This window comes from Candida albicans, chromosome 4 (assembly GCF_000182965.3).
Source record: "Candida albicans SC5314 chromosome 4, complete sequence".
Classification (NCBI taxonomy): domain Eukaryota; kingdom Fungi; phylum Ascomycota; class Pichiomycetes; order Serinales; family Debaryomycetaceae; genus Candida; species Candida albicans.
The window spans coordinates 1,381,746-1,401,509 of NC_032092.1; the positions used below are offsets into that span (position 1 = coordinate 1,381,746).

General features: G+C 34.9%; 12 protein-coding genes and 1 non-coding gene across 13 annotated transcripts; 4 read left to right on the top strand and 9 right to left on the bottom strand. All coding sequences in view use genetic code 12, as the record gives it.

Moving 5' to 3' along the window:
* Positions 1-326: 326 nt before the first annotated feature.
* On the bottom strand, positions 327-466 carry CAALFM_C406180CA. The gene has a single exon (XR_002086407.1). It is a non-coding gene; the product is annotated as an uncharacterized ncRNA (small nuclear RNA).
* Positions 467-651: 185 nt separating this feature from the next.
* On the bottom strand, positions 652-4,215 carry MPH1 (3'-5' DNA helicase; the record flags this gene model as incomplete). The annotated part of the gene is made up of 1 exon (XM_710480.2): positions 652-4,215. The coding sequence occupies one exon, from the start codon at positions 4,213-4,215 to the stop codon at positions 652-654; it is 3,564 nt and encodes a 1,187-aa protein (XP_715573.2).
* An 88-nt stretch (positions 4,216-4,303) lies between these two features.
* CAALFM_C406200WA (uncharacterized protein) lies at positions 4,304-4,513 on the top strand (the record flags this gene model as incomplete). Its single annotated transcript, XM_019475395.1, has 1 exon — positions 4,304-4,513. The coding sequence occupies one exon, from the start codon at positions 4,304-4,306 to the stop codon at positions 4,511-4,513; it is 210 nt and encodes a 69-aa protein (XP_019330940.1).
* Positions 4,514-4,600: 87 nt separating this feature from the next.
* On the bottom strand, positions 4,601-6,181 carry CAALFM_C406210CA (RNA-binding GTPase; the record flags this gene model as incomplete). Its single annotated transcript, XM_710478.2, has 1 exon — positions 4,601-6,181. One exon carries the CDS (start codon positions 6,179-6,181, stop codon positions 4,601-4,603), a length of 1,581 nt encoding a protein of 526 aa, XP_715571.2.
* A 458-nt stretch (positions 6,182-6,639) lies between these two features.
* CAALFM_C406220CA (uncharacterized protein) lies at positions 6,640-7,320 on the bottom strand (the record flags this gene model as incomplete). The annotated part of the gene is made up of 1 exon (XM_710477.1): positions 6,640-7,320. The coding sequence occupies one exon, from the start codon at positions 7,318-7,320 to the stop codon at positions 6,640-6,642; it is 681 nt and encodes a 226-aa protein (XP_715570.1).
* A 311-nt stretch (positions 7,321-7,631) lies between these two features.
* Positions 7,632-9,719, bottom strand: CAALFM_C406230CA (apyrase; the record flags this gene model as incomplete). The annotated part of the gene is made up of 1 exon (XM_710476.1): positions 7,632-9,719. One exon carries the CDS (start codon positions 9,717-9,719, stop codon positions 7,632-7,634), a length of 2,088 nt encoding a protein of 695 aa, XP_715569.1.
* Positions 9,720-9,955: 236 nt separating this feature from the next.
* CAALFM_C406240WA (uncharacterized protein) lies at positions 9,956-11,272 on the top strand (the record flags this gene model as incomplete). Its single annotated transcript, XM_710475.1, has 1 exon — positions 9,956-11,272. The coding sequence occupies one exon, from the start codon at positions 9,956-9,958 to the stop codon at positions 11,270-11,272; it is 1,317 nt and encodes a 438-aa protein (XP_715568.1).
* A 132-nt stretch (positions 11,273-11,404) lies between these two features.
* SEC3 (GTP-Rho binding exocyst subunit) lies at positions 11,405-13,777 on the bottom strand (the record flags this gene model as incomplete). The annotated part of the gene is made up of 1 exon (XM_710474.2): positions 11,405-13,777. The coding sequence occupies one exon, from the start codon at positions 13,775-13,777 to the stop codon at positions 11,405-11,407; it is 2,373 nt and encodes a 790-aa protein (XP_715567.2).
* Positions 13,778-14,525: 748 nt separating this feature from the next.
* On the top strand, positions 14,526-15,236 carry PGA43 (Pga43p; the record flags this gene model as incomplete). The annotated part of the gene is made up of 1 exon (XM_710472.1): positions 14,526-15,236. The coding sequence occupies one exon, from the start codon at positions 14,526-14,528 to the stop codon at positions 15,234-15,236; it is 711 nt and encodes a 236-aa protein (XP_715565.1).
* Positions 15,237-15,328: 92 nt separating this feature from the next.
* ERG26 (sterol-4-alpha-carboxylate 3-dehydrogenase (decarboxylating)) lies at positions 15,329-16,381 on the bottom strand (the record flags this gene model as incomplete). The annotated part of the gene is made up of 1 exon (XM_710471.1): positions 15,329-16,381. The coding sequence occupies one exon, from the start codon at positions 16,379-16,381 to the stop codon at positions 15,329-15,331; it is 1,053 nt and encodes a 350-aa protein (XP_715564.1).
* A 415-nt stretch (positions 16,382-16,796) lies between these two features.
* CAALFM_C406280CA (uncharacterized protein) lies at positions 16,797-17,873 on the bottom strand (the record flags this gene model as incomplete). Its single annotated transcript, XM_710470.2, has 1 exon — positions 16,797-17,873. The coding sequence occupies one exon, from the start codon at positions 17,871-17,873 to the stop codon at positions 16,797-16,799; it is 1,077 nt and encodes a 358-aa protein (XP_715563.1).
* A 334-nt stretch (positions 17,874-18,207) lies between these two features.
* CAALFM_C406290WA (chromatin DNA-binding EKC/KEOPS complex subunit) lies at positions 18,208-18,504 on the top strand (the record flags this gene model as incomplete). The annotated part of the gene is made up of 1 exon (XM_019475396.1): positions 18,208-18,504. The coding sequence occupies one exon, from the start codon at positions 18,208-18,210 to the stop codon at positions 18,502-18,504; it is 297 nt and encodes a 98-aa protein (XP_019330941.1).
* Positions 18,505-18,951: 447 nt separating this feature from the next.
* PGA42 (Pga42p) lies at positions 18,952-19,635 on the bottom strand (the record flags this gene model as incomplete). The annotated part of the gene is made up of 1 exon (XM_710469.2): positions 18,952-19,635. One exon carries the CDS (start codon positions 19,633-19,635, stop codon positions 18,952-18,954), a length of 684 nt encoding a protein of 227 aa, XP_715562.2.
* Between the last annotated feature and the right edge of the window lie 129 nt (positions 19,636-19,764).

A 19,764-nucleotide genomic window follows, 5' to 3' on the forward strand; every position in this document is an offset into this window, starting at 1 on the left:
CAACTAAATACAAAATAAAACCGGAAATCTTGCTGACACTGTTGTTGTTAGACGAGCTTCTATTTTAAATCAACAGATAATGACCTCACTATTCTGTAACTTAAAATATGGAAGTTAATCAAACAATCAAACAAATAGATTCTGATGAAAGGAATGTGCAACTGGTTCCCCCCTCAAATACCTTCAAAGAAGTGTACGAGTGAATACCAAACACGTTATCCCAATCATCTCAGCATTCCTGGGATAAGTACAGATTCATAAGACGCAAAATAACACGTTTTATAACAATATTCGTGATTTCCCACTTGTTTGATGATTATGAAAAAAAATTGTTCCAAAAATTCTCTTAAACACACAAGTAAAATACTATAGCATTCAAGAAGTTGTCAGGTTTAAGTTTTCAACCAGCAAAAACATGATCTCGGACGAATCCTCACTGATACACGTAATGCCCCTGCATAAAGACAAAGAAGAGAAAAGAAGAAGAAGAAAAAGACCAAAAATGAAAATAAATAAAAAAAAATTTTCTTTTGGGTAAAGCGTTGGCAATTTATAGTCGCGAAGAAATATTTCATCACCAGTAATTTTGGTGCTCGCACTACTATTCTATTCGTGTATTATGCATATATATAGATTTGGAATTAAATGTATTTACTTTTTTAATATGAATGTATAGTCCTGTTTATCATTGTCTTTTGTTTGTGCTGCAAGTTGACTATCAAATTCAGCGTTACATGCTTGGAAAAGTCTTTGTGTCCTCAAACTATGTGTAATTGGACCTGTTCTACCCATCGTGAATTTGTCAGTGTCCTTGATTTTCGAAAATCCTTGTACTGGATCATAAAAAGGGATATCGTCACTTGAGTCAATAGCGATGTAATAGTTTTTATATAGCTCACGAGTTTGCAGACTCGAAAGAAACCCTTCATCTTCTTTATTAGAAAATTCATAAATTGGTTGCACTTTGGATATAGTGGTTTGCAGCTTGTCATGGCCATTAACCTTGTTGTCGTCGTCGTCATCATCATCTAGATCTATTATAACATCAATTTCACTAATTTCATCCAGCATATTTCTTGGACTAGGAAGTGAACTCTGCGTCCGACTTTCATGCTCGATAATACTCTGAGTTTCTCTTGAGACTATAACTTGAGATCTGATCTTTTGTCTTTTTAATTGATCAATAATACTTACAGGACGGGGTCTTTTTACACCTAGTGACTTCTTGTTTGTTGTGGATGGGTCTTGGACCACTTTTCTAGTTACTTCATTATGTGACTTCTTTGTGGTAGAAGATGGGATACTAATTGAATTGCTTTCGGGATCTGGAGTTTTATTGACTTTTCTTTTCACACCTAAACTTTTTCTTATCGGTGGGGTGGCTGGTTTCTCGGGCAATTTGCAAACCTCAGGTGAAACGGCATCAATAACCTCAACTTTATCCCCTTCAGTATCACTACTAAATGTAAAATCATCATCAATCAAATCAATAAGGACCAGATCAATTTTGTAGCTTGTCTCCTCTGGACCGTTGCTAAGGTCCACTGACGTGGCTGGTGTATTGTGTGTTATCTTCGAAATCTGTTCCTCTTCACTTTCTGAATTTTCAATGACTTCTGGTTCTGGCACCCTTGCAACAGAATCTAGGTTGGCAGTGACACTTTCTTGATTTACCTGATTGTTATTTTCAGGTTCCGAATAGCTAGTGCCATTAGTGGTACTTTTGGTATTACCTGCCACTGACTGCTCAGTATTATCCAACTCAGTGATAATGTGATCGTTCTGTTCTTGATTTTTGGATTTGTCCACTTCTTGTATAACATTTTCATTTTCCTTATCTACTTCGCTCTCACTGTCCGAATCCACAAGTTTATCAAGAAACGTTTTTTCTTTGTTTCTTTCGGCCAAAGACTTGTTATCTCCAACTTTACGAACCATAGTGGCAGCACTTTTAAACCCAGTTTCAACATTATCAGGCATGAAAAAGGTCTTAGCTGGTTTCTTGGTGCTATTATTATTGGCTTTTTTTCCCTTCTTACCCTTACCACCTAGCATATACAGGGTAGCTATTCTTATAATTTCATCTTCATCATCTTCTGCTTTCAATTCAATGTTCTCTTCTGGGATTTGAATTAACTGTTTAACCGCTTCAGGTTTATATTCATCAGGGATCATTCGATGCTGCGGGCGAAGTTGTATGAAATCACCTTTCATGATATGCTGTTGAATATATTCATACCCACCCATTGCCTTGTCAAATTTTGATTCCTCGTTGCTGGAGAATAACATCAAAACTTTCCCATCACGTTTACGCCCAGTTCTACCCATTCTTTGAATATTCTTGATAGGAGACGAAGTGGAATCATAACATATAATCAAATCCACCTCACCAATATCTAACCCTTCTTCACCAATAGAAGTCGCAACAAGGATGTTAAACACACCTTTTTTAAATTTTTTGATAATTTCCTTTTGCAATTTTTGCGACATCCCAGTCATTTGGGCATTCTCTGAACTCGATCTAGTAGATGGTCGTTCATCCTTTTTCTTCTTTGTTTGACCTTTCTGTTTCTTCTTACCAAAATTTTCAACGTCAAATTTCTCCTTTTCTTTTGACTGACCAATGAAAATATGTGGTTTTCTATTATCATTTGCCTTTTCAATACATTGAACAATTTCCAAAGCAGATTCACGGAATTCAGTGAAAATAATAACCCTTGAACCAGCAGTTTCATGGTTCTTGAAAAAATCATCAAGTTCTTCCATTAACGCCTCTATTTTTGGGTGACCATATGTTAATGTTTTCAGTAATTCTTCAACTCTATCCATTAAAGTGGTTATAGGATCACTAAAGTAAAAATCAGCATTAAGCTTATTAGTTGACTTCTTTGCATTCCACTTTGTTTTAAATTCCAAGAATTTTTCATTGAAATAACTTTGAAATGATCTGATACCATAAATATTCAACCTTCTATAACACTGACCAACCATGCCCAATAACTGTAAAATAAAATAGTTGCTCCATTTCAAACCTTCAGGAATTGTTGGATTAGCAACGATTTTTCTAGAAATTTCCATACATTGCAAAAAGTTGATTCTAGTAGGATCAGTAAGGTCCAATAATCCTCTTTCCTTAGCAGTATTTAGCACTGGAGTTATTCCCTCTGCTAATAGTTCAATACATTCTGTTATTTCAGAAGAAGGGTAGCACGTCTTTCTTTCAACAGTTTTCCTCTTCATATGCCTTACTATATCAATGCTTTGCTCGGTTCTAACTTCGACTTTAGAAATATTCAAGTTGTCTATGATCTGTTGGACGCCCTCCACATCTGAAGCAGGAGTTGCTGTCAATGCTAGTATTCTATACGAGTCACTGAATCTATTTATGAACTTGACAACATTATTGTATGAATAGTTTCCCTTAGCTCTATGTGCTTCATCTATCACCAATAATGCTATTGACTTTGGGTTGACAACTCCAGAGGCCAAATCGTTTTCAACAACTTGGGGAGTCGTAAAAAATACCTGACGAGAGTTCCAGATCTCTGCTCGATTTCGACGCGTTTTGTCTAACAATATTGCTACTTTAGAGCTGGGGATCCCTGCAATTGAACAACACGCTTTAATTTGTTGAGCAACTAATGGCCTAGTGGGTGCCATAAATATAATTTTCGAAATTGGGAACCATCGTAGAAAGTTCAACATCACTGTTGAAGCTATGAAGGTTTTACCTAGACCAGTGGGTAATGCAACTAACAAATTGTCATAAAAAGCGCGTTCAACGATATTGTACTGGTAATCACGTATTTCAAAATTCGTAGGGTAAATGTACGTTTTTAAATTTTCAAAATCCATAGCATGATGAGTAGGGGTATTTATTTTTACAGGAACTGGTATGGTTTCATACTTGTCATTCTGTGGACGCGTTGATACTGCAGCCACCGATCCTTCTAATGTTCTTTGTGCTGGTCCTTTTGAAGAGTTACCCTGTAAAATAGCTTGAAACTCAGGATCATCTTCGTCCTCTAAAATCCAGTCATCGTCTTTATCATCTTCCAATGGAATGATTGGCATGGTTGAATTGATATAGGAATGCTTTTGTATTGAGTAATAAATGAGAAAGAAAAAGTAAACATAAAAGAATAATTTTGAAAGATAAAAATATAGTATGCGCGTTTTTCCTTTACAAACTTTTGGTGTTGCAAAGATGATCATGGAAAAAAATACCGGACTTATGTTTTGTATGTTTATTCAATAATTACACCAGGCAATACAACACCAGAGATACTTCCAATACTTCAATATGTCTCAATCAACAGAAAACAGCAATATACACGACAATACAAGTAACCCATACCTGGTGCTCACACAAAAAATGTCAAACTTGAAAGAACCAATAAATGAGTTGCTACGTAATCATGAAGAGCTATTGGTGCAGCATCTTGGTATAGCCAACAAATTATCAAGTATTCCCAAATTAACAGATAAAATCGAATCTTCTATCAGAGAATAGAATGATTGATGACACCTTTACAGTTTCTTAATTTCTTTCTTTTCATTTATTCAACTAATATACATACTATTGCTTGGTTCCTATAATCTATTGAAGACCAAAATTATCACCTAGAAGACCATCCAAATCAAATTCTTTAGCCCAAGTAGAAACAATAGTAGTTTGTTCAACTTTAGGTGGCTCTTTTTCACCTCTTAATGAACTCTTAGGAGCATCCAAATCAACTTCTTCAGAGGAAACACCAGCAGCACTTTTAGATGCTTTTGGTAAAGTCCACCCAATTATTCTACCATCTCTCCAGTCGTTCAAAACAGACATGGCGGCAGACTCTAAGTTTGGAACACCACCTCTGCCCAATCTTCCTTTGCTTCTGGCAATATGGATTAAGAAATGTTTGACAAATTCATTTAAATCACTCGATGGCAATGGTGGCAACTGGTAGAAGTTTTTCAATCCATCAGCCATCTCAGTGTCTTTGGAAAATTTTTTCAACAACATTGTAATGGCTGGAATAGGGTCAACTATTTGTTTTGGTGGGATTGCTGATAATAAAGCCAATTTTGCTAATTGCTGTGTCTTTGATTGTTTTTTGGTATTTACAATTTCATCAGGGAACACAATACCTGGTGAGTCTAACACTTTCAACTTGTTGTCAATTTTAACTTCTCTTAAAGATGTTGTGACACCAGCTTGGTTACCAACAGGACAAGCTTTGGAATTGTTTCCGTGTCTATTGGTTAATGCATTTATTATTGATGATTTTCCTACGTTTGGATACCCGATAACCCCCACAATAATTGATCTTTTCAAGTTAGATTTACTAGCGTAACTCTTCAATGCTTTCAATAAAGCATCCGATGTCATGGAGTTTGTCAAGTTTTTGTTAAACGATGTAGAATTAGTGGCACCAGGTGCAGCTTTGACAGGCACAGTAGGGAAAGATGATTTCAAGAAATTAAGCCATTGATTCAAAGCATGAGTTGGAATTAAATCGACTTTGTTCAAAACTAAAATCAACCTCTTTCCTGGGTTTTGCAACACGGCTTGTTCTACTTTTCTTGATCTCGTAGATTCTGGATCTCTGGCATCTAAAACGTATAATATAACATCAGCTTCATCGACAACTGTTTTGAAAATTTTGTCATAAGCTTTACGTGATTTCTCCAATTCCCCAAACTCTTCGTCTTGAGTATCTTCGATATCACTAATTTCATATTCCACATCTTCTTCAGAATCAACCATGTCTTCATTTTCATTGTCTTCATAGTCCTCACCATCATAATCTTTAGCAGCTTGTTGAGCTGATTCCAATAATGCAGCTAATCCATTAGCTCCATCTCCTTCTTCTTGGTCATCTTCATCCATTTCATCATCGTCTTCAACAATTTCTCCTCTTGCCAAAGCTTCTTGTCTTTCTTGTTGTTTCTGTAATTTTAATTGTTCTCTTCTTTCTTTTTCGATTCTTCTACCTTCTTCCAATTCTGTTATGATTTTATCCTTGTAAGGAAAACTGGCTGGAATACCTGGATCCTTGGATTTTCTTGATTTCCATGTAACGTCTTTCTTTGCGATTTTTTTATCTTTTCTTCTTTTAGCTGCAGCTTTTTTCTTGATACCTTCTCTCATACGAGTGGTAGTTCTTTTGGATGTTGGCTTCTTCACTCTCATGTTTGGCAATACTTGTTATGTATTCAATTAGTGATAGTAGAGTACTGTATAATTTGTATTGAAAAACCAAAAAAAAAAAATTACCAAAAATGAAAAATGCATTGTGCGATGAGACCGTAAATACAATTTGAGAAGGAGAAAAAAAATAGAGAAATATAAGGTCGTGTTTATTTGGCGAACAATGTCTCACTCAAAGTAGCACAATCTGTCATAATATATTGAACAAATAGTTTATAATATTTAAGGAATGCTTATCCAGAAGTTCATATAAACTATTTTTTGACATATAAAGTTCTCAGGGTAGAAACTGTAAGCCATATCTCTGTGGTTAATCTCCTTTATCTTGTACTATGTATTACAACAATTCAAGAAAGAAATCTTTTCCTAACACTAGAAATGTGGGATTGTGGACTTAAAAATGACCAATAGATTTAAATACATTCACATGATTAATCCGGCTAATCGTCATAAAATGGATCAACTGGCTTCTCATTTTGTAAACCACTTTGGTTTTCATCTTCTTCACTGTCGGAATCTGAATCAGGCACATTTTCGTGTATTTCTGAGGGCATTTTGTTGAAGTCATGTTTGATATTCTTGACACGTCTAGGATGCAGATATCCAAGGTGTTCACCACTGAGCTCTTGCAACTCAAGCTTTACTTCATTTTCTGTTCTATTGTCATTGAAATTGTTTTTTAGAAGTGTATTTCTAGTACTTTGGACAACCAACTTTGCCTGCTTTTTCTCTGTCGATGATGGACCTTTCAAAACTGATCGCATAACACCATTAGGTTTCTTGATGTCAAGTTCCACTGTTTGAAAAGTGTTTGAAATTTCATTTGCTTTCACTTTTTGTTGTTGTTCCTCAAAAATATCCTCGTCATATGGATTCGGATTGATTTCTTGAAGGTCTTTGTTTAGTAATCTATTAAGTAGTTTTTGCTTGACCGTAGTCTTAAAGTTCTTTTTCACAGCAGGAATTTTCCACAATGCATAGTCGGTACTTTTTTTGATATCTTCGGGTGTAAACACCAATTCAATGGAATCTCTGAAAGGCACTATTGCAGGAAAACACTCAAGAGGGTATAACAAAAGCACTGATATAAGCTTGATGGCAGTGGCTAATTTTGGTTTCATTGTTGATAGATAATTGTGGACTGAGTTGGTTTAATTCGACTCCGCTAATGGCAAGTATTAATGAAAATATTAGTTTACACGTAAAGAAAATATTATACTAGGATAACGATATTATGTAAGATACGGAGTTCATATCTTTGTTACGCTTCAAAGTTGTGCTAGTAGTCTCCAAATAGACAATTTTTTTTGCAGCAAAAGTAAACAACGCAACACTGACAATGCATAAGGTAAACACACATGGAAAATCACTCCCTCTTTTTTCCCTACAACATCTATGAACTAAAAACTATCCATAACATGTATTTATGTATTTAATCTAATGAGCTTTTAGACCTAGGAATAGAAGCATTACTAGATGCTCTGGCTAAGGACTCTCGGCTATTGTTGGCAGATATATAAATGTTCTTATTTGGTGACGAAAACGACTTGTTATAATAGTTATTCCCCTTTGAGTTAAAGTTTGAAAGCGATTGTGCAGAGCCACTTTTATGATCATTCCCAGAATCTTCGTTTAATCCTATTGCCAGTCTTGTTCTTAATACAGATGCAGATGCAGGCTGTTGTTGATTCTGTAAGCTTTTAAAATTGGTATTATTAGACGATGTGTTATCAAATATTCCTTCTTCTAAAATTATATTTTGATCTTGAAGGTCCAGAAACATGACAATATTTTCAAAATAATGCCTAACTCCAGGAATTTTAGACCCAATTGAATTAACCGCTCTTTTGACTTCAACCGGTATTTGAAATCTTCTAAACTTATTTGTCCATCTTCCGAAATGGGATTTCCCAAAATGAAACAAAAAGAATAACAACAACAAAACAAAAATTAACGAGTATAGTATATGACTAAATTGACCACCCAAATCATCATCTTCATCGTCAGTCGAATAATCACCATCACTAGATAACAAGACACCACCCGGTACAAATTTATGTCCAGAGATTTGACTAGGATATATACCAATTTGCTTAGCCTCGGTATCTCCTTCTTTTGGTTCAATTTGTGATGATGCAAATAAAAGTATTTTACCTAGCGTCCACGATAACTCTTCTCCTTCCACTGAATCAGCAGATTTAAACGGAACGTGAGCATTAGTTATCTTCTTATCTTCTTCAGTCTGATCTTCCTTTTCTGTTTCAAAACCGATTCTAGGTAACTCAAACCCTTCATGCAAAACATTCATGACCCAACTTGCTTTGAAACATGCATCTTTAAGGAATTTATCGGGATCTAATTTTGAGTATTGACCTTGTTCGGAATTTTTGAGAATCTCATCCCAGTTGCTTTCACAGTATTCTTTCACCTTTGCGTTAAATGTTTTGAAATTGTACTCACCACCACTTTGAAAAATATCATTGGCAGTATACCAATATTCAGAAATACCAATGAACTTGTCTTTTTCAAAATTAAACTTGGGCCCATGAATACCATTGAAAAGACACGGCTCATCAATACAAACCATATTCTTCATCAACAAGGGATATATTGTCTTGATACACATTTCATAGTTCCCGACTCCTTTCACCAAATATTTTTTGTTTTCGTAATTATATTCCATTGAAGCTCCCTTTGGTAAGCAAGGATCGTTAATTTCACTATTCCAGTTCTCTCCATTAACAATTGCCAAATTAATTAATTGATTAAGAAACCTTTTACGTGCCTGATTTGCACCAAAACCTAACCATGTGGCAACAAATAAATCCCATGTTTGAGTTTCCCCATTAATGTTTCTTAATGTGACAGTCGAAAGGTCCTCTTTATGTTTGGTGATTTGTTCTTTAGATGATGGAACAAATGCAATTTGAGTGGATGCTCCTCCCATATCCATAAATCCAATAGATTCATGCAAGATGTCTTGTGAGCTATCATAATTATTGAATTGTTTCATCAAATAATTTAGTCCGAGCCACCCATATATACCTTCAGTTGATCCATCGATTATTTCAACAAAATTCTCACAATTCTCAGTAGGGATATAAAAGTTGGTGTTTTGTTTGATACCAGTACAGGTCTCCTTTACGATTGATTTTTGAGTCTTTTTCGGCAACAATCTCATCCCAGCAGTACTCAAAACAAATACAGGAGTTTCTGGTTGTTTTTCAGAAGGAATGATACCTTCAGCGAACTTTAACAACTCCGAATAATGATCTTGCCAAATTCTACCAAATTTATCTTTTGAGTTGTATGTAGAGATCCCAGGTGTAATTTTCTTTGTCCATCCTTTTTCTTGTGTAATCTTTGGTGGCGATTGCAATACAGATTGATCTTTGGAAGATTTCAATTCGAATTTTTGGTCAGTCCATTTGTATATTTGAATTCTAGAACCAGACGAGCCTGAATCAATGACAATACCATACTTTTCATTTGAATTATCAGACCTTCTTAAATTCGACATTATGAAGATGGGTGGAGAAATCAAGATCACTGGATCGGAAGTCGAAGAAGTATCAAAATTTATGAATGTGTTGATAGAATTGAGTGTGTGTGTGTATGGAAAAACTAATTAATTTTTTTTTCCTTTGTTTTGTTTTATCAAAGAACGTTGATAGGTTTTGATTTGGTGAGCTTAAATTCTAAACAACAATAGCCTTGTCGACCACTGATGTTCACTTGTGTAATTATATATCATCAATGATTGTCTTACCAGATACACCACCAGTGGCTATAAAATTTAAAAACTCCAAAGTTTCTCCACAATTGTTATCAGTACGAGCAGCAATTGAGCTCCAACAACAAGTGACTGATAGCACCTCCTATTTGATTCATTTAGAAGAGTATTTAAAGTGTTTATTAGCCTATATAGACCAAAATGGAACCGGGAACTCGTTTGTGCTATGTGAAGGTATACCATGGACAAATGTTATCTCTCCAAAACAAAGGAAGATACCAAAATTAGGGTCAAGCACCGACAATAAGATTACCTGGACAGCCCAAAATGAATTGTACATGACACTTATCGGAATAACATTGACATATTTGAAAAAAGCTGCAGAAATGACCAATGCAATTATTGACGAGGAAACAGATAATGTGGGGCAATTTAATGAGAATTGGAAACATATCATGTCTTATTACAAAACTGGGATATCTTATATTTTATATGCAATGAATTTACCACCAGTGCAACAACAAGAACCTCCACAACTCCAAATGAACAATGTCTTGTTGAGTATAATTCATAAAATATCTCAAGTATCCATTCAAATAGTTATTTTGATTAAATTTTCTTGGATCAATAGAAACTCGTTCCAATTCAAAGGAGAAACAATACAAACAGAAAACAATTCCACATTATCAAAAGTGGCTATCTACATATTACAGGAGTTAAAAGTGATAAAGAATTTGATTAATGGGATGGAAAAAAGTGAACAGGACTTTACATTAGATTGTTCACATTGGATAAAGTATTTGAATGTAATTGAAAAATACATTAATGGATATGCTGGATTATTTCAAAGTTTACAAATGTACAAGGAGGACAAATTAGGCCATGCCTTAGGTTTGGTTCATTTCAGTCTCTTATCTTTACAAAGTAAACAAGCTGTCATTACAGAGTCTACAAAATCAACCAAAAATATAATTCGCAATGTGAGAATGAAATTCAACAATAAAAAGAATGAGATGATACTATCTAACTTGAATTCAGTTTCAAGTTTGCAGATTGACAAATCGGCATTTAACGAGAAATCTTCACCTTCATCTAGATTAATTCTCAATGACTTGAATTATCTTTTTGATCAATTGATCAAACTAAATCTCAAGTTTACTAAAGAAAACAACAATTTGAAATTTGATACTATAGTTAAATGGCTGGATATATTTGTTGACAGCAAATGGCCCACTGGCTGTCCTATCCCCATTTCTGAAATTAAACCCTATGATCCCCACCCAAACCAAGAAGTAACTGAAGTAAAACTAGATTATACCGGTCGCGGAGCATACTACTAAATAAGTTTATCTTTTGTTTGTTTGTTGTATATGTAGTAGAGAAAGCAGTACTAAAAACAGTATTAATTAATTAAAGCTATACTATACAAACTTAATAATTACTATACTCTTGATAAAAAGACTTGCTCCATTTCAAGCAGTAGCAGAACTTTGTAGCTCATTTCGTACAAGTTTCAATCTCACCTCCATCTTCTGGAAAATCTGAGTCATATTATCCACTTCATTCAAAGCAGACCCTATATCATTTCCTGAATTGTTGGTCAAGTCTATTGACACCAATTTCGATACAATATCCTGTTTACTATTATTCAATTCCTTACTCAACTTTTTCATCAAAGTATCTGTGGTATCTTTGACCGACCACCCAATCTGATTAATTAATGTGTCTACTTCAACATCTCTTTGGTCTTTTGGAATGATAGACGATGGGTTGACTTTTTCGTTCTCTGGTGTTTCCGACTTTCTAACTATATTCAAACCCTTTTCAAGGGGTTCGCCTTCAAAACTATTTGTGTCACCATTCAAATTGTTTGATGGGCCAGCTACACGAATTTCAGGAATTTCATTCAAGTCATCAGCACTCTTTTCGTTACTGACATCATTAAAATCAAAAGAATCCTCTTGGGCTCTATCAATATGTGACGATAATAAATCTTGTAAATCTTGAAGATTAGAACTAGCACTGTTTTGACCTTCCAATTTCGTAGATTCCTCAATAAAGGACCCGGATCCAGCTGGATAAATTCCCAATCCCTTTTGAGACGCAAAAGTTTTCTCGTCATAATGACTGGATTTGTCAGCAAAACTGGTAGTTGCATCTTCATGGTGGTGGCGTATTGGTTGTTCATTTGTAACTTTCTGGGTCTCTTCATTTTTCTTATCCTGAGCCTTTATTTGCTGCTGGCGCTTACGGATACTAAATGTAGGAGCAGGTCGTTGATCATCTTCACTGTCATCGGTAATCTCTTCAACACCAAAATCAGGAACTGTTGCTGAAGCAGCCATTTTTCTTTTTGGTGGGATCGCTTCTGAAAATTCCTTGACAACATCTTCTGCAGATTTTTGAGACGCAACAGATTCCCTTTCTTGTTTTTTACTCGCATAGCTATTGGTTTGCAGACCCTTGGTATTTGTGGACTGTGAACCAGTTCCTATGGATCCTTGTTGTTGTCTGGAAGACCTTGAGCTATTATCCAGTCTTTCTCGCGATTGGTTTTTATCATCATTTGAACCAAAAACAAAGCTATGAGAATCATTACTAACAACACTGGAAGAATCGGTTCCATTCATTGGTGACCTTTGGAAATATGGATGTTGACTGTGTTTTTTAGGTGGAGGTGCTTGATGAGTACCATCCTGGCTTGGGCTGTTAAAGCCCAGTTGCAGGTGACTGCCTTGGGGCTTTTGTTGTTCATGAACGGATCGGCCAGGGTCAAGTTTGCTAGCAAAGCCTCTATCATTCGACTCACGCAGTATCACCTTCATTTGTTTTTGAGGCAACGCACCATTGACTGTAAAGTCCATATCTTTGTATAATTCTTCCGGTTTGGAAGGCATTGGTGGGGTTTTCGTTGCTGGTGCAGTAGGTGGTTGTGGTAAGACTGGGTTCGGCATGTTCTTTCTTTTCAATGAACGTGACTTTAACAATTGAGGATCAGGATTCGGCTCATTTAATGAAGGTGATCTAGGTACAGTAGTTGTTGGAGATTTGGGGATTGTAGGTAACATGAAATCATCAAGCGAAAACCCTTCAAGCCTAGGGTATTTCCCCATAAACATCCCATAATGTTGAGTTAAGTAACGAGCAAATTTCCACACACGATTAGCATCCTCGTCACATTTCCAATAATATACTTTGTTTAATTGTAGAATCAACCCTTCTGGTCCAACTTTTTTAATATATTGTAGTTCCGATAGATCCCATGTTCTCCCAATTTGGTAGAAATTCTTATCAGCTTGATACTTCCCCTTTTGTAGTTGCATTCTTCCAGAATTCTTTTTACACAAAACAAGTATACGATGTTTAACTGTACCAAAATTCGTATTGGAAGGTGGAGGGGCCGATGGGTAGTGTGAATACTCAATAACACCGATATGTGTTATATACGAAACATCATTGACTTTTCTTCCTCCATCAATTATTACTTTTGAGTAGCAATCGGAAATAATCTTGTCTGTAGTTAATTTTCGTTGCTGTTCAGAATTGGTGCTCCCAGCAGGAGAGTTGGGTCCAGCCATTCTTGCTACATTAGTTTGAAGCGGACTCATTCCGTTTCTTTGAGGGGTGGAGTAACCGGAGTTTGTCTGTGATCCCGGTCCAGGTGGTGGATATGGTGATTGTTGACGATGACTTGATGGATGGGAAAATAAATGAGCAGGATTAGGGACATGATGATGGTGCAGTCTAGATTGTTGTTGTGGCTGTTGTTGAGGTTGAGGTTGAGGTGGAGGTTGAGGTTGAGGTTGGGATTGCTTTTGTTTTGATCTCTTAGGACTTCTGAACATATCTAAATTTAAAGTTATCAATATTTCTTGATATTATGTTTATGAAAGAATATTTGAAATAACGAATGCTAATTTGTTACTTTCTGTTTTAATATCAGTTACCCTTGTTGTTGTTGTTGTTAATCAATTGTTGGTGTTGAAGTGTGTATAGAGTTTTTTTTTTCTGCGTGCTCGCTATTTTTAATTTCACTTTGTTTTTGTCTCTTTCTCTTTATGTCTCATTCTCTTTGTCGTTTCGATTTTCCCTCTTTACTTTTTTCCACTATTCAAATAACCACAAAGTAAAAGAGCGAAGGTTGATTAAAAAGACCCTTAAAGAGATTACCATACACAACTCGTCAAGAGGTGAATAATATGTTATTATGGAAAAATAAAAGGAAAATTGTGAGATTAAATACAAAATAGGTCTAATTGCTTGATTAGGTTTATTTGGAAGTTGCTCCTCATAGATAAATATTGGTTGTTTTTGAACCATTAGCAGTGTTGAATTATTACAAGTGTAAATATGCCACAGCTGATTGGAATTGGTGACACTATTTTTTGATTACTATATTTTGATATGAAATCAAATATTTACTCACTGAAGGATTGTCAAACTAAATCGGGTTTTTTTTTGCAACTTTAGAATAACAAAAAACTTGAACATTCTTGTCATTTTTCATAACAGTTTCGTATTTGCATTTTGTTTTAGAAATATTCTTCTCTATAAGGATACAAACTTTTAGAGATTTGAAAGACTATACGACCAATGCATCAACGTAATCACCACTCGATATTATTAACACTTTTACTTTATCTCCAATCAATAGTTGCCCTAGCACGAATTATTGATCCAGAATTTGGGACCTACCTGAATCCTAATCCTCGGAAGTATCCACAATGTCAAGCCAATGATTTAGTAAAATTGTCATCATGTTGTAATGAGTTGTTACACAAATTGGACCAGTGTAAATCAGACGATTTGGCTTGTGAGTGTTGTGCATTACAACTGATTGATCGAGACTGTTATCATTTGTGTCCTGGTAATCCACTGACAAACTTTTTAACGGTTTTACTACAAGATTGTGCTCAATTAAGCGAGATAAATGCTTGTGCATTACCATTCAAAAAGACAGATGATTTGCTCGTTGACAAAAAGAAGGGAACTCCAAATTCCAAATCCGCAGTTCAAGCGTTAGAAGCTGACGAAAAGTATGATGCTAGTCTCAAGAGTAAAGTGCATAACAAGGTTGATGAGATCAAGAGCCACGTCAAACAAGACCAATTCCTCAAGAAGAAAATCAAGTTGCTTATCGATAAAGACGAAACATTTGCAATTCAAAACCACTCAAATAATTCTAATAACACCATTTCGGCAAAATCAGAAAGTGGATCAGTGTGTTTAACCTCATCGTACTTAAACAGTCCAATAATTATACTTTGTGCTATTCTAACAGGAACTCTTTTCGCTATGTATTAAATATGTATAATACACAATTTAGGCTTTAGAAATATCATATATGCTCATTGTTTGTCATTCAACATCTATCTTCATAAACCACATTTGACTAATTACAAATCTTCATTCATCCAATCTAAAGTGTAGTTGATACCAGTTTCCAAATCAACTTCTGGTTTATAGCCTAATAATTTTTTAGCTTTAGCAATATTATGGTACCTTATGGCGCACACAACTTTAACTCTAAATGGTGTAATACCCGGCTCTTTTTTCAAAATATTTTTAGCAACAAACTCACTAATATAACCTAAAGTCAATGCTACTGGATATGGCAATTTAATGTAATATTTATCAATGTAACCATCATTTTTCCAAACAGTTCTTGCCAATGTCCAAAAATATGTTGGTGAGTCATTAGTTATAAAAAATGTTTGACCACTAATGTCGTCTCTTGTAGATTTATCTAAAATCTTTTGTGCTGCCAAAACATGAGCATCGGCTACATTTCCAACATATGTCCAATCAAACAAATTATTGTTATCACCCAATTGGTATTTCAGTTGTCCTAATTTAGCACTTGCTCTTAATCCAGGAACCAATTGACGATCACCAGGTCCAAAAATACCCGCAGGACGTAAACAAACAGTACGCAATTGATCATTATCGTTGGCTTTCATGACAGCTTCTTCAGCTGCGGCTTTTGTTTCGTTATAACCATCCATATGAACTTCAGGGTATGGCCAAGTTTCATCAGCATTAATAACATCTTGTCCATTAAATATCACACCAGCTGAGGAGGTGTAGACTAAAGCCTTGACATGTAATTTCTGTGCTACTGAAAGCAAATTTTTGGTTCCTTGAACATTAACTTTTTCATAAATTTCTTGAGGTAATCCATGCATCGGTGAAGCTGAATGAACAATTACATCACATTTAGATTGATTTATAGCATCAGAGACATCTTTATCGGAAGTTAAATCACCTTTGAAAAATTGTATTTTTGAAGGATCAAATGTGAAATATTTCGATAACTTCTCAGGTAAAGGACGAACATCGAAAACTGTGATTGCCACATTAGGACAATGTCTATAAAATTGTTCTATTAAATGAAGTCCCAAAAATCCTGATCCTCCAATGATTAATACTGACTGTAAAGATTCACTCATTTTTTGTATAATATCCTTTTGGCAATAGAAAGAAATGCTGTGATGAAAAGATTCTAAAGTTGTGTTGTGTTTTTTCTTCTCCCTGCTTCAATCCATATCGCATTGATTAATTTATGCGAGCATGGTTTGACTTCCAACACGATTAGAGGTAAGTCTCGTCGTATAGAGAAAACGCTACCATGTGCAAGTCCAAACAAAATTTTCTACTAATCTTGGCATGGTCTATCAAAATGAATACACCAGACTATTGCCCAAAACGGCCTATTAGCACTTACAGCAGTTCTCTATTAAGAGCATTAGTACTTCTCTTGACAGGCCAATCATACGGAAGCTGGACTTGTTCATAACAATATATATCATTCATAATAAATATAGAACTACTTATAAAATACAAACATACGGTATTTGACAATTTTTAAATTTTAAAAACAATCTTCTCTCCAGAAACTTTACTCTCTCTTGACATTTGTAACCCTTCATTGGCTGATTCCAATCCATTGGGTAAAATCTTTAAATTTGCATGTTTTATTTTATTAATAATCGTTGGCATGACATTTTCCCACCATTTATTATAATCATTCAACAACTCTGTTGATTGGACATATGTAGTTGAGCCTAAAGTTTTCGTTTTAAGAACACAAAGATAACCCATAGTATGCCCCCAATGAACAGTAGTTTCTCTTGCGGGATCCGTCTTGATAGAATTACCATCCATTCCTAATAAGGAATCCAAATAAACTTCAGGAGTACCTTGTGTGGCATCATAAAGTTTTTGAAATGTCTGTGGAGTAGCAATTGTATCCAACCCAAATTTGATGTGTCCAAGCAGTTTCAATTTGTCAACAATTTTAGGATCTTTATAATCCAATGTGAAATCAGCTCCTAACTCTTTCAAATATTCATGATTTCTTGGTGAGGCAGTAGTGATAACCTTTAAATTATAAACTAATTTTGCAACTTGGATTGCTACAATACCAGTTGCAGTAGCACCACTCCAAATCAAAATGGAATCACCTGGTTTCTTATGTTTTGGTATATTCAAAGAATGTGAAAATGATTGAGCAACAGTTGTCAATCCCATAGTAATACTCGCTGCACCTTCAAATGAATCAATCATGGAAGCTTTTGCCTTTGGTGGGTTATCTAAATCGTGATCATACTTAATAGTGGCTTGAGGAAATGCAGCAACATATTCGGCAAATGCACCACTCATTGGTGACATATTCCCCATTACAAATGAACTTACCAAATCCCCCTTTTTAAAATTTGTCACATTGGCCCCAACTTGTTCAACAATTCCACTAACATCACTTCCAGCTACATCACCTGGTTTACTCATTTGGTAAACGATATGTTTCCAATCAATTGGATTGATGGCACAAGCTTTAGCTTTGATTAAGATTTGATCATCTTTAATTTCCGGTTTTGGGATATCTTTAATTTCAGTTAAATAATTATCCTTAATGGATATTGGAACAACAGCGGCCTTCATGATAGTTAGTGCCTGTTCAAACAAGTATCCAAGAATGTGAAGAAATTGACGCTGATATATATATCTTGGAAAATATGAACCAATTCATGTTGTTGTTCACATCAAATTGCAGTAGGGATAATGGTTGGTTACATTACAGAAAAATACATAGCAACTATCGGTTTAGCTATTGTGTACCCTGGTGATTAATGGTATCTGTGGCAGTCTGCAGCAACGAAGTAATCGGCTCTCTTTTTCATGTTTCTCGATTCACCGATTTCTGCAAAATCATCAAAAAAAAAATTAAACCATCCGCAAATACACCACCATTATCATCATTATCGTATCTACAATTATGTCACTCCCTTATACCCTTGAACTAAATATCCCGTTTGAAACTTTCAATCAAGCAGCAATTGCAAAGAATACGCTATCACCAGATCCAATACTCAGATCAGATGAGTTAACAATTGATTATGCTACAGATTCCAACAATCTCAAAGTGAAATTTTCAGGAGTGAGTGATCGAGTTATTCGTGTGGCTATAAGTAATATGATAGATAATATTAAAACAATCATAGAATGTATGGACGAATTTGATGGTAAAAAAGATCAATTGTTTGAATTACAAGATTATAAGAATAATGGATAGACAGAAATGGGGGGGGGGATTCCTAGAGTTTTAATTTGGTAAGTTGGTTTAGAACAACTTATGTACATTCTAGAGGCTGTCGAACGATAATGAGTTTTCTAATAGATAGTTTTTACGTGATCGTGTGTGAGATTATATTCTTGCTCGGTTATCTGAATGAGAGGAATAATATAGGTGATGTGGTTTAAGTGAGATCAGAGTAGCATCTGAAGCATTATTAATACACAAGTTTTTAGTTGATAGAGAGAATATTTAAGGTCACCACAATTGCAGTAGAATAAATAGCTTAGCATTGGTCAATGATTAATGAAGACTGTCAGTTCTTAGGATAAACCCTTACGATATTAAAACTTATAATCCATTTAGTAAGAGTTGATTCAGATCCAAAAACAAATTAATACCAAATTTCTGGAAAAAACATGTATATTGAATTAAAAGTAGTATTACCTAGACAAATAAACTGAGGAAGAAAAGGAAAAAGAAAATAAATCCAACAACTGAAATCACACATAAAACAAAAATCTGAGATCCACTAGGTTTAGATATTGATGAATCATTAGCAGTTCCTGAAGTTGTTTGAGCGTTGGTAAAATAACTGCTTGTGGTAGCTGCAATGCCCTTAATCGATGAAGTCTCTAAAGTGGACCAAATGACTTTAGTGAAGGAAGAAACAGATGAACTATACTTTGTGAATGAACTATACTTTGTGAATGAACTATACTCTGTGAATGAATCATCCTCTGTGAATGAAACATCCTCTGTGAATGAAATATCCTCTGTTGATGAGCTATAATCAGTAGTTGAGACATCCATGGTTGACGGGGCACCATCATACGTTTCAAATTCTGAGCTTGCAGTTGCCATAGAACAAATTGATGATGAGACATAATAAACATTGCTATCAAAACAATTACAATTCATCAAATTAGTAAAATAATCATAATTCATGCATAAACAAGCATGATATTGTTGGTCCGAAACATCATCATCATGGGCGCCACATGTATTCTCTTGATTCAGAGCTATATAACAGTCTAAGTTGCAACCATAGTACAGGTAATCTATGATAAGAGCTCTATTAGCAGCAACAGTGATGTGAATTAAAGCAAATAATAATATAATAAACTTCATTTGTTGAAAATTTTGATTTTATTCTATAAAGTGAGTCTTAATAACTCCAATTCATTATTGAATAATGCCTAAATTCGTTTGTATTTATACCAAATCCTCTTGAAAGTGCAATTGATAGACCATGACTAA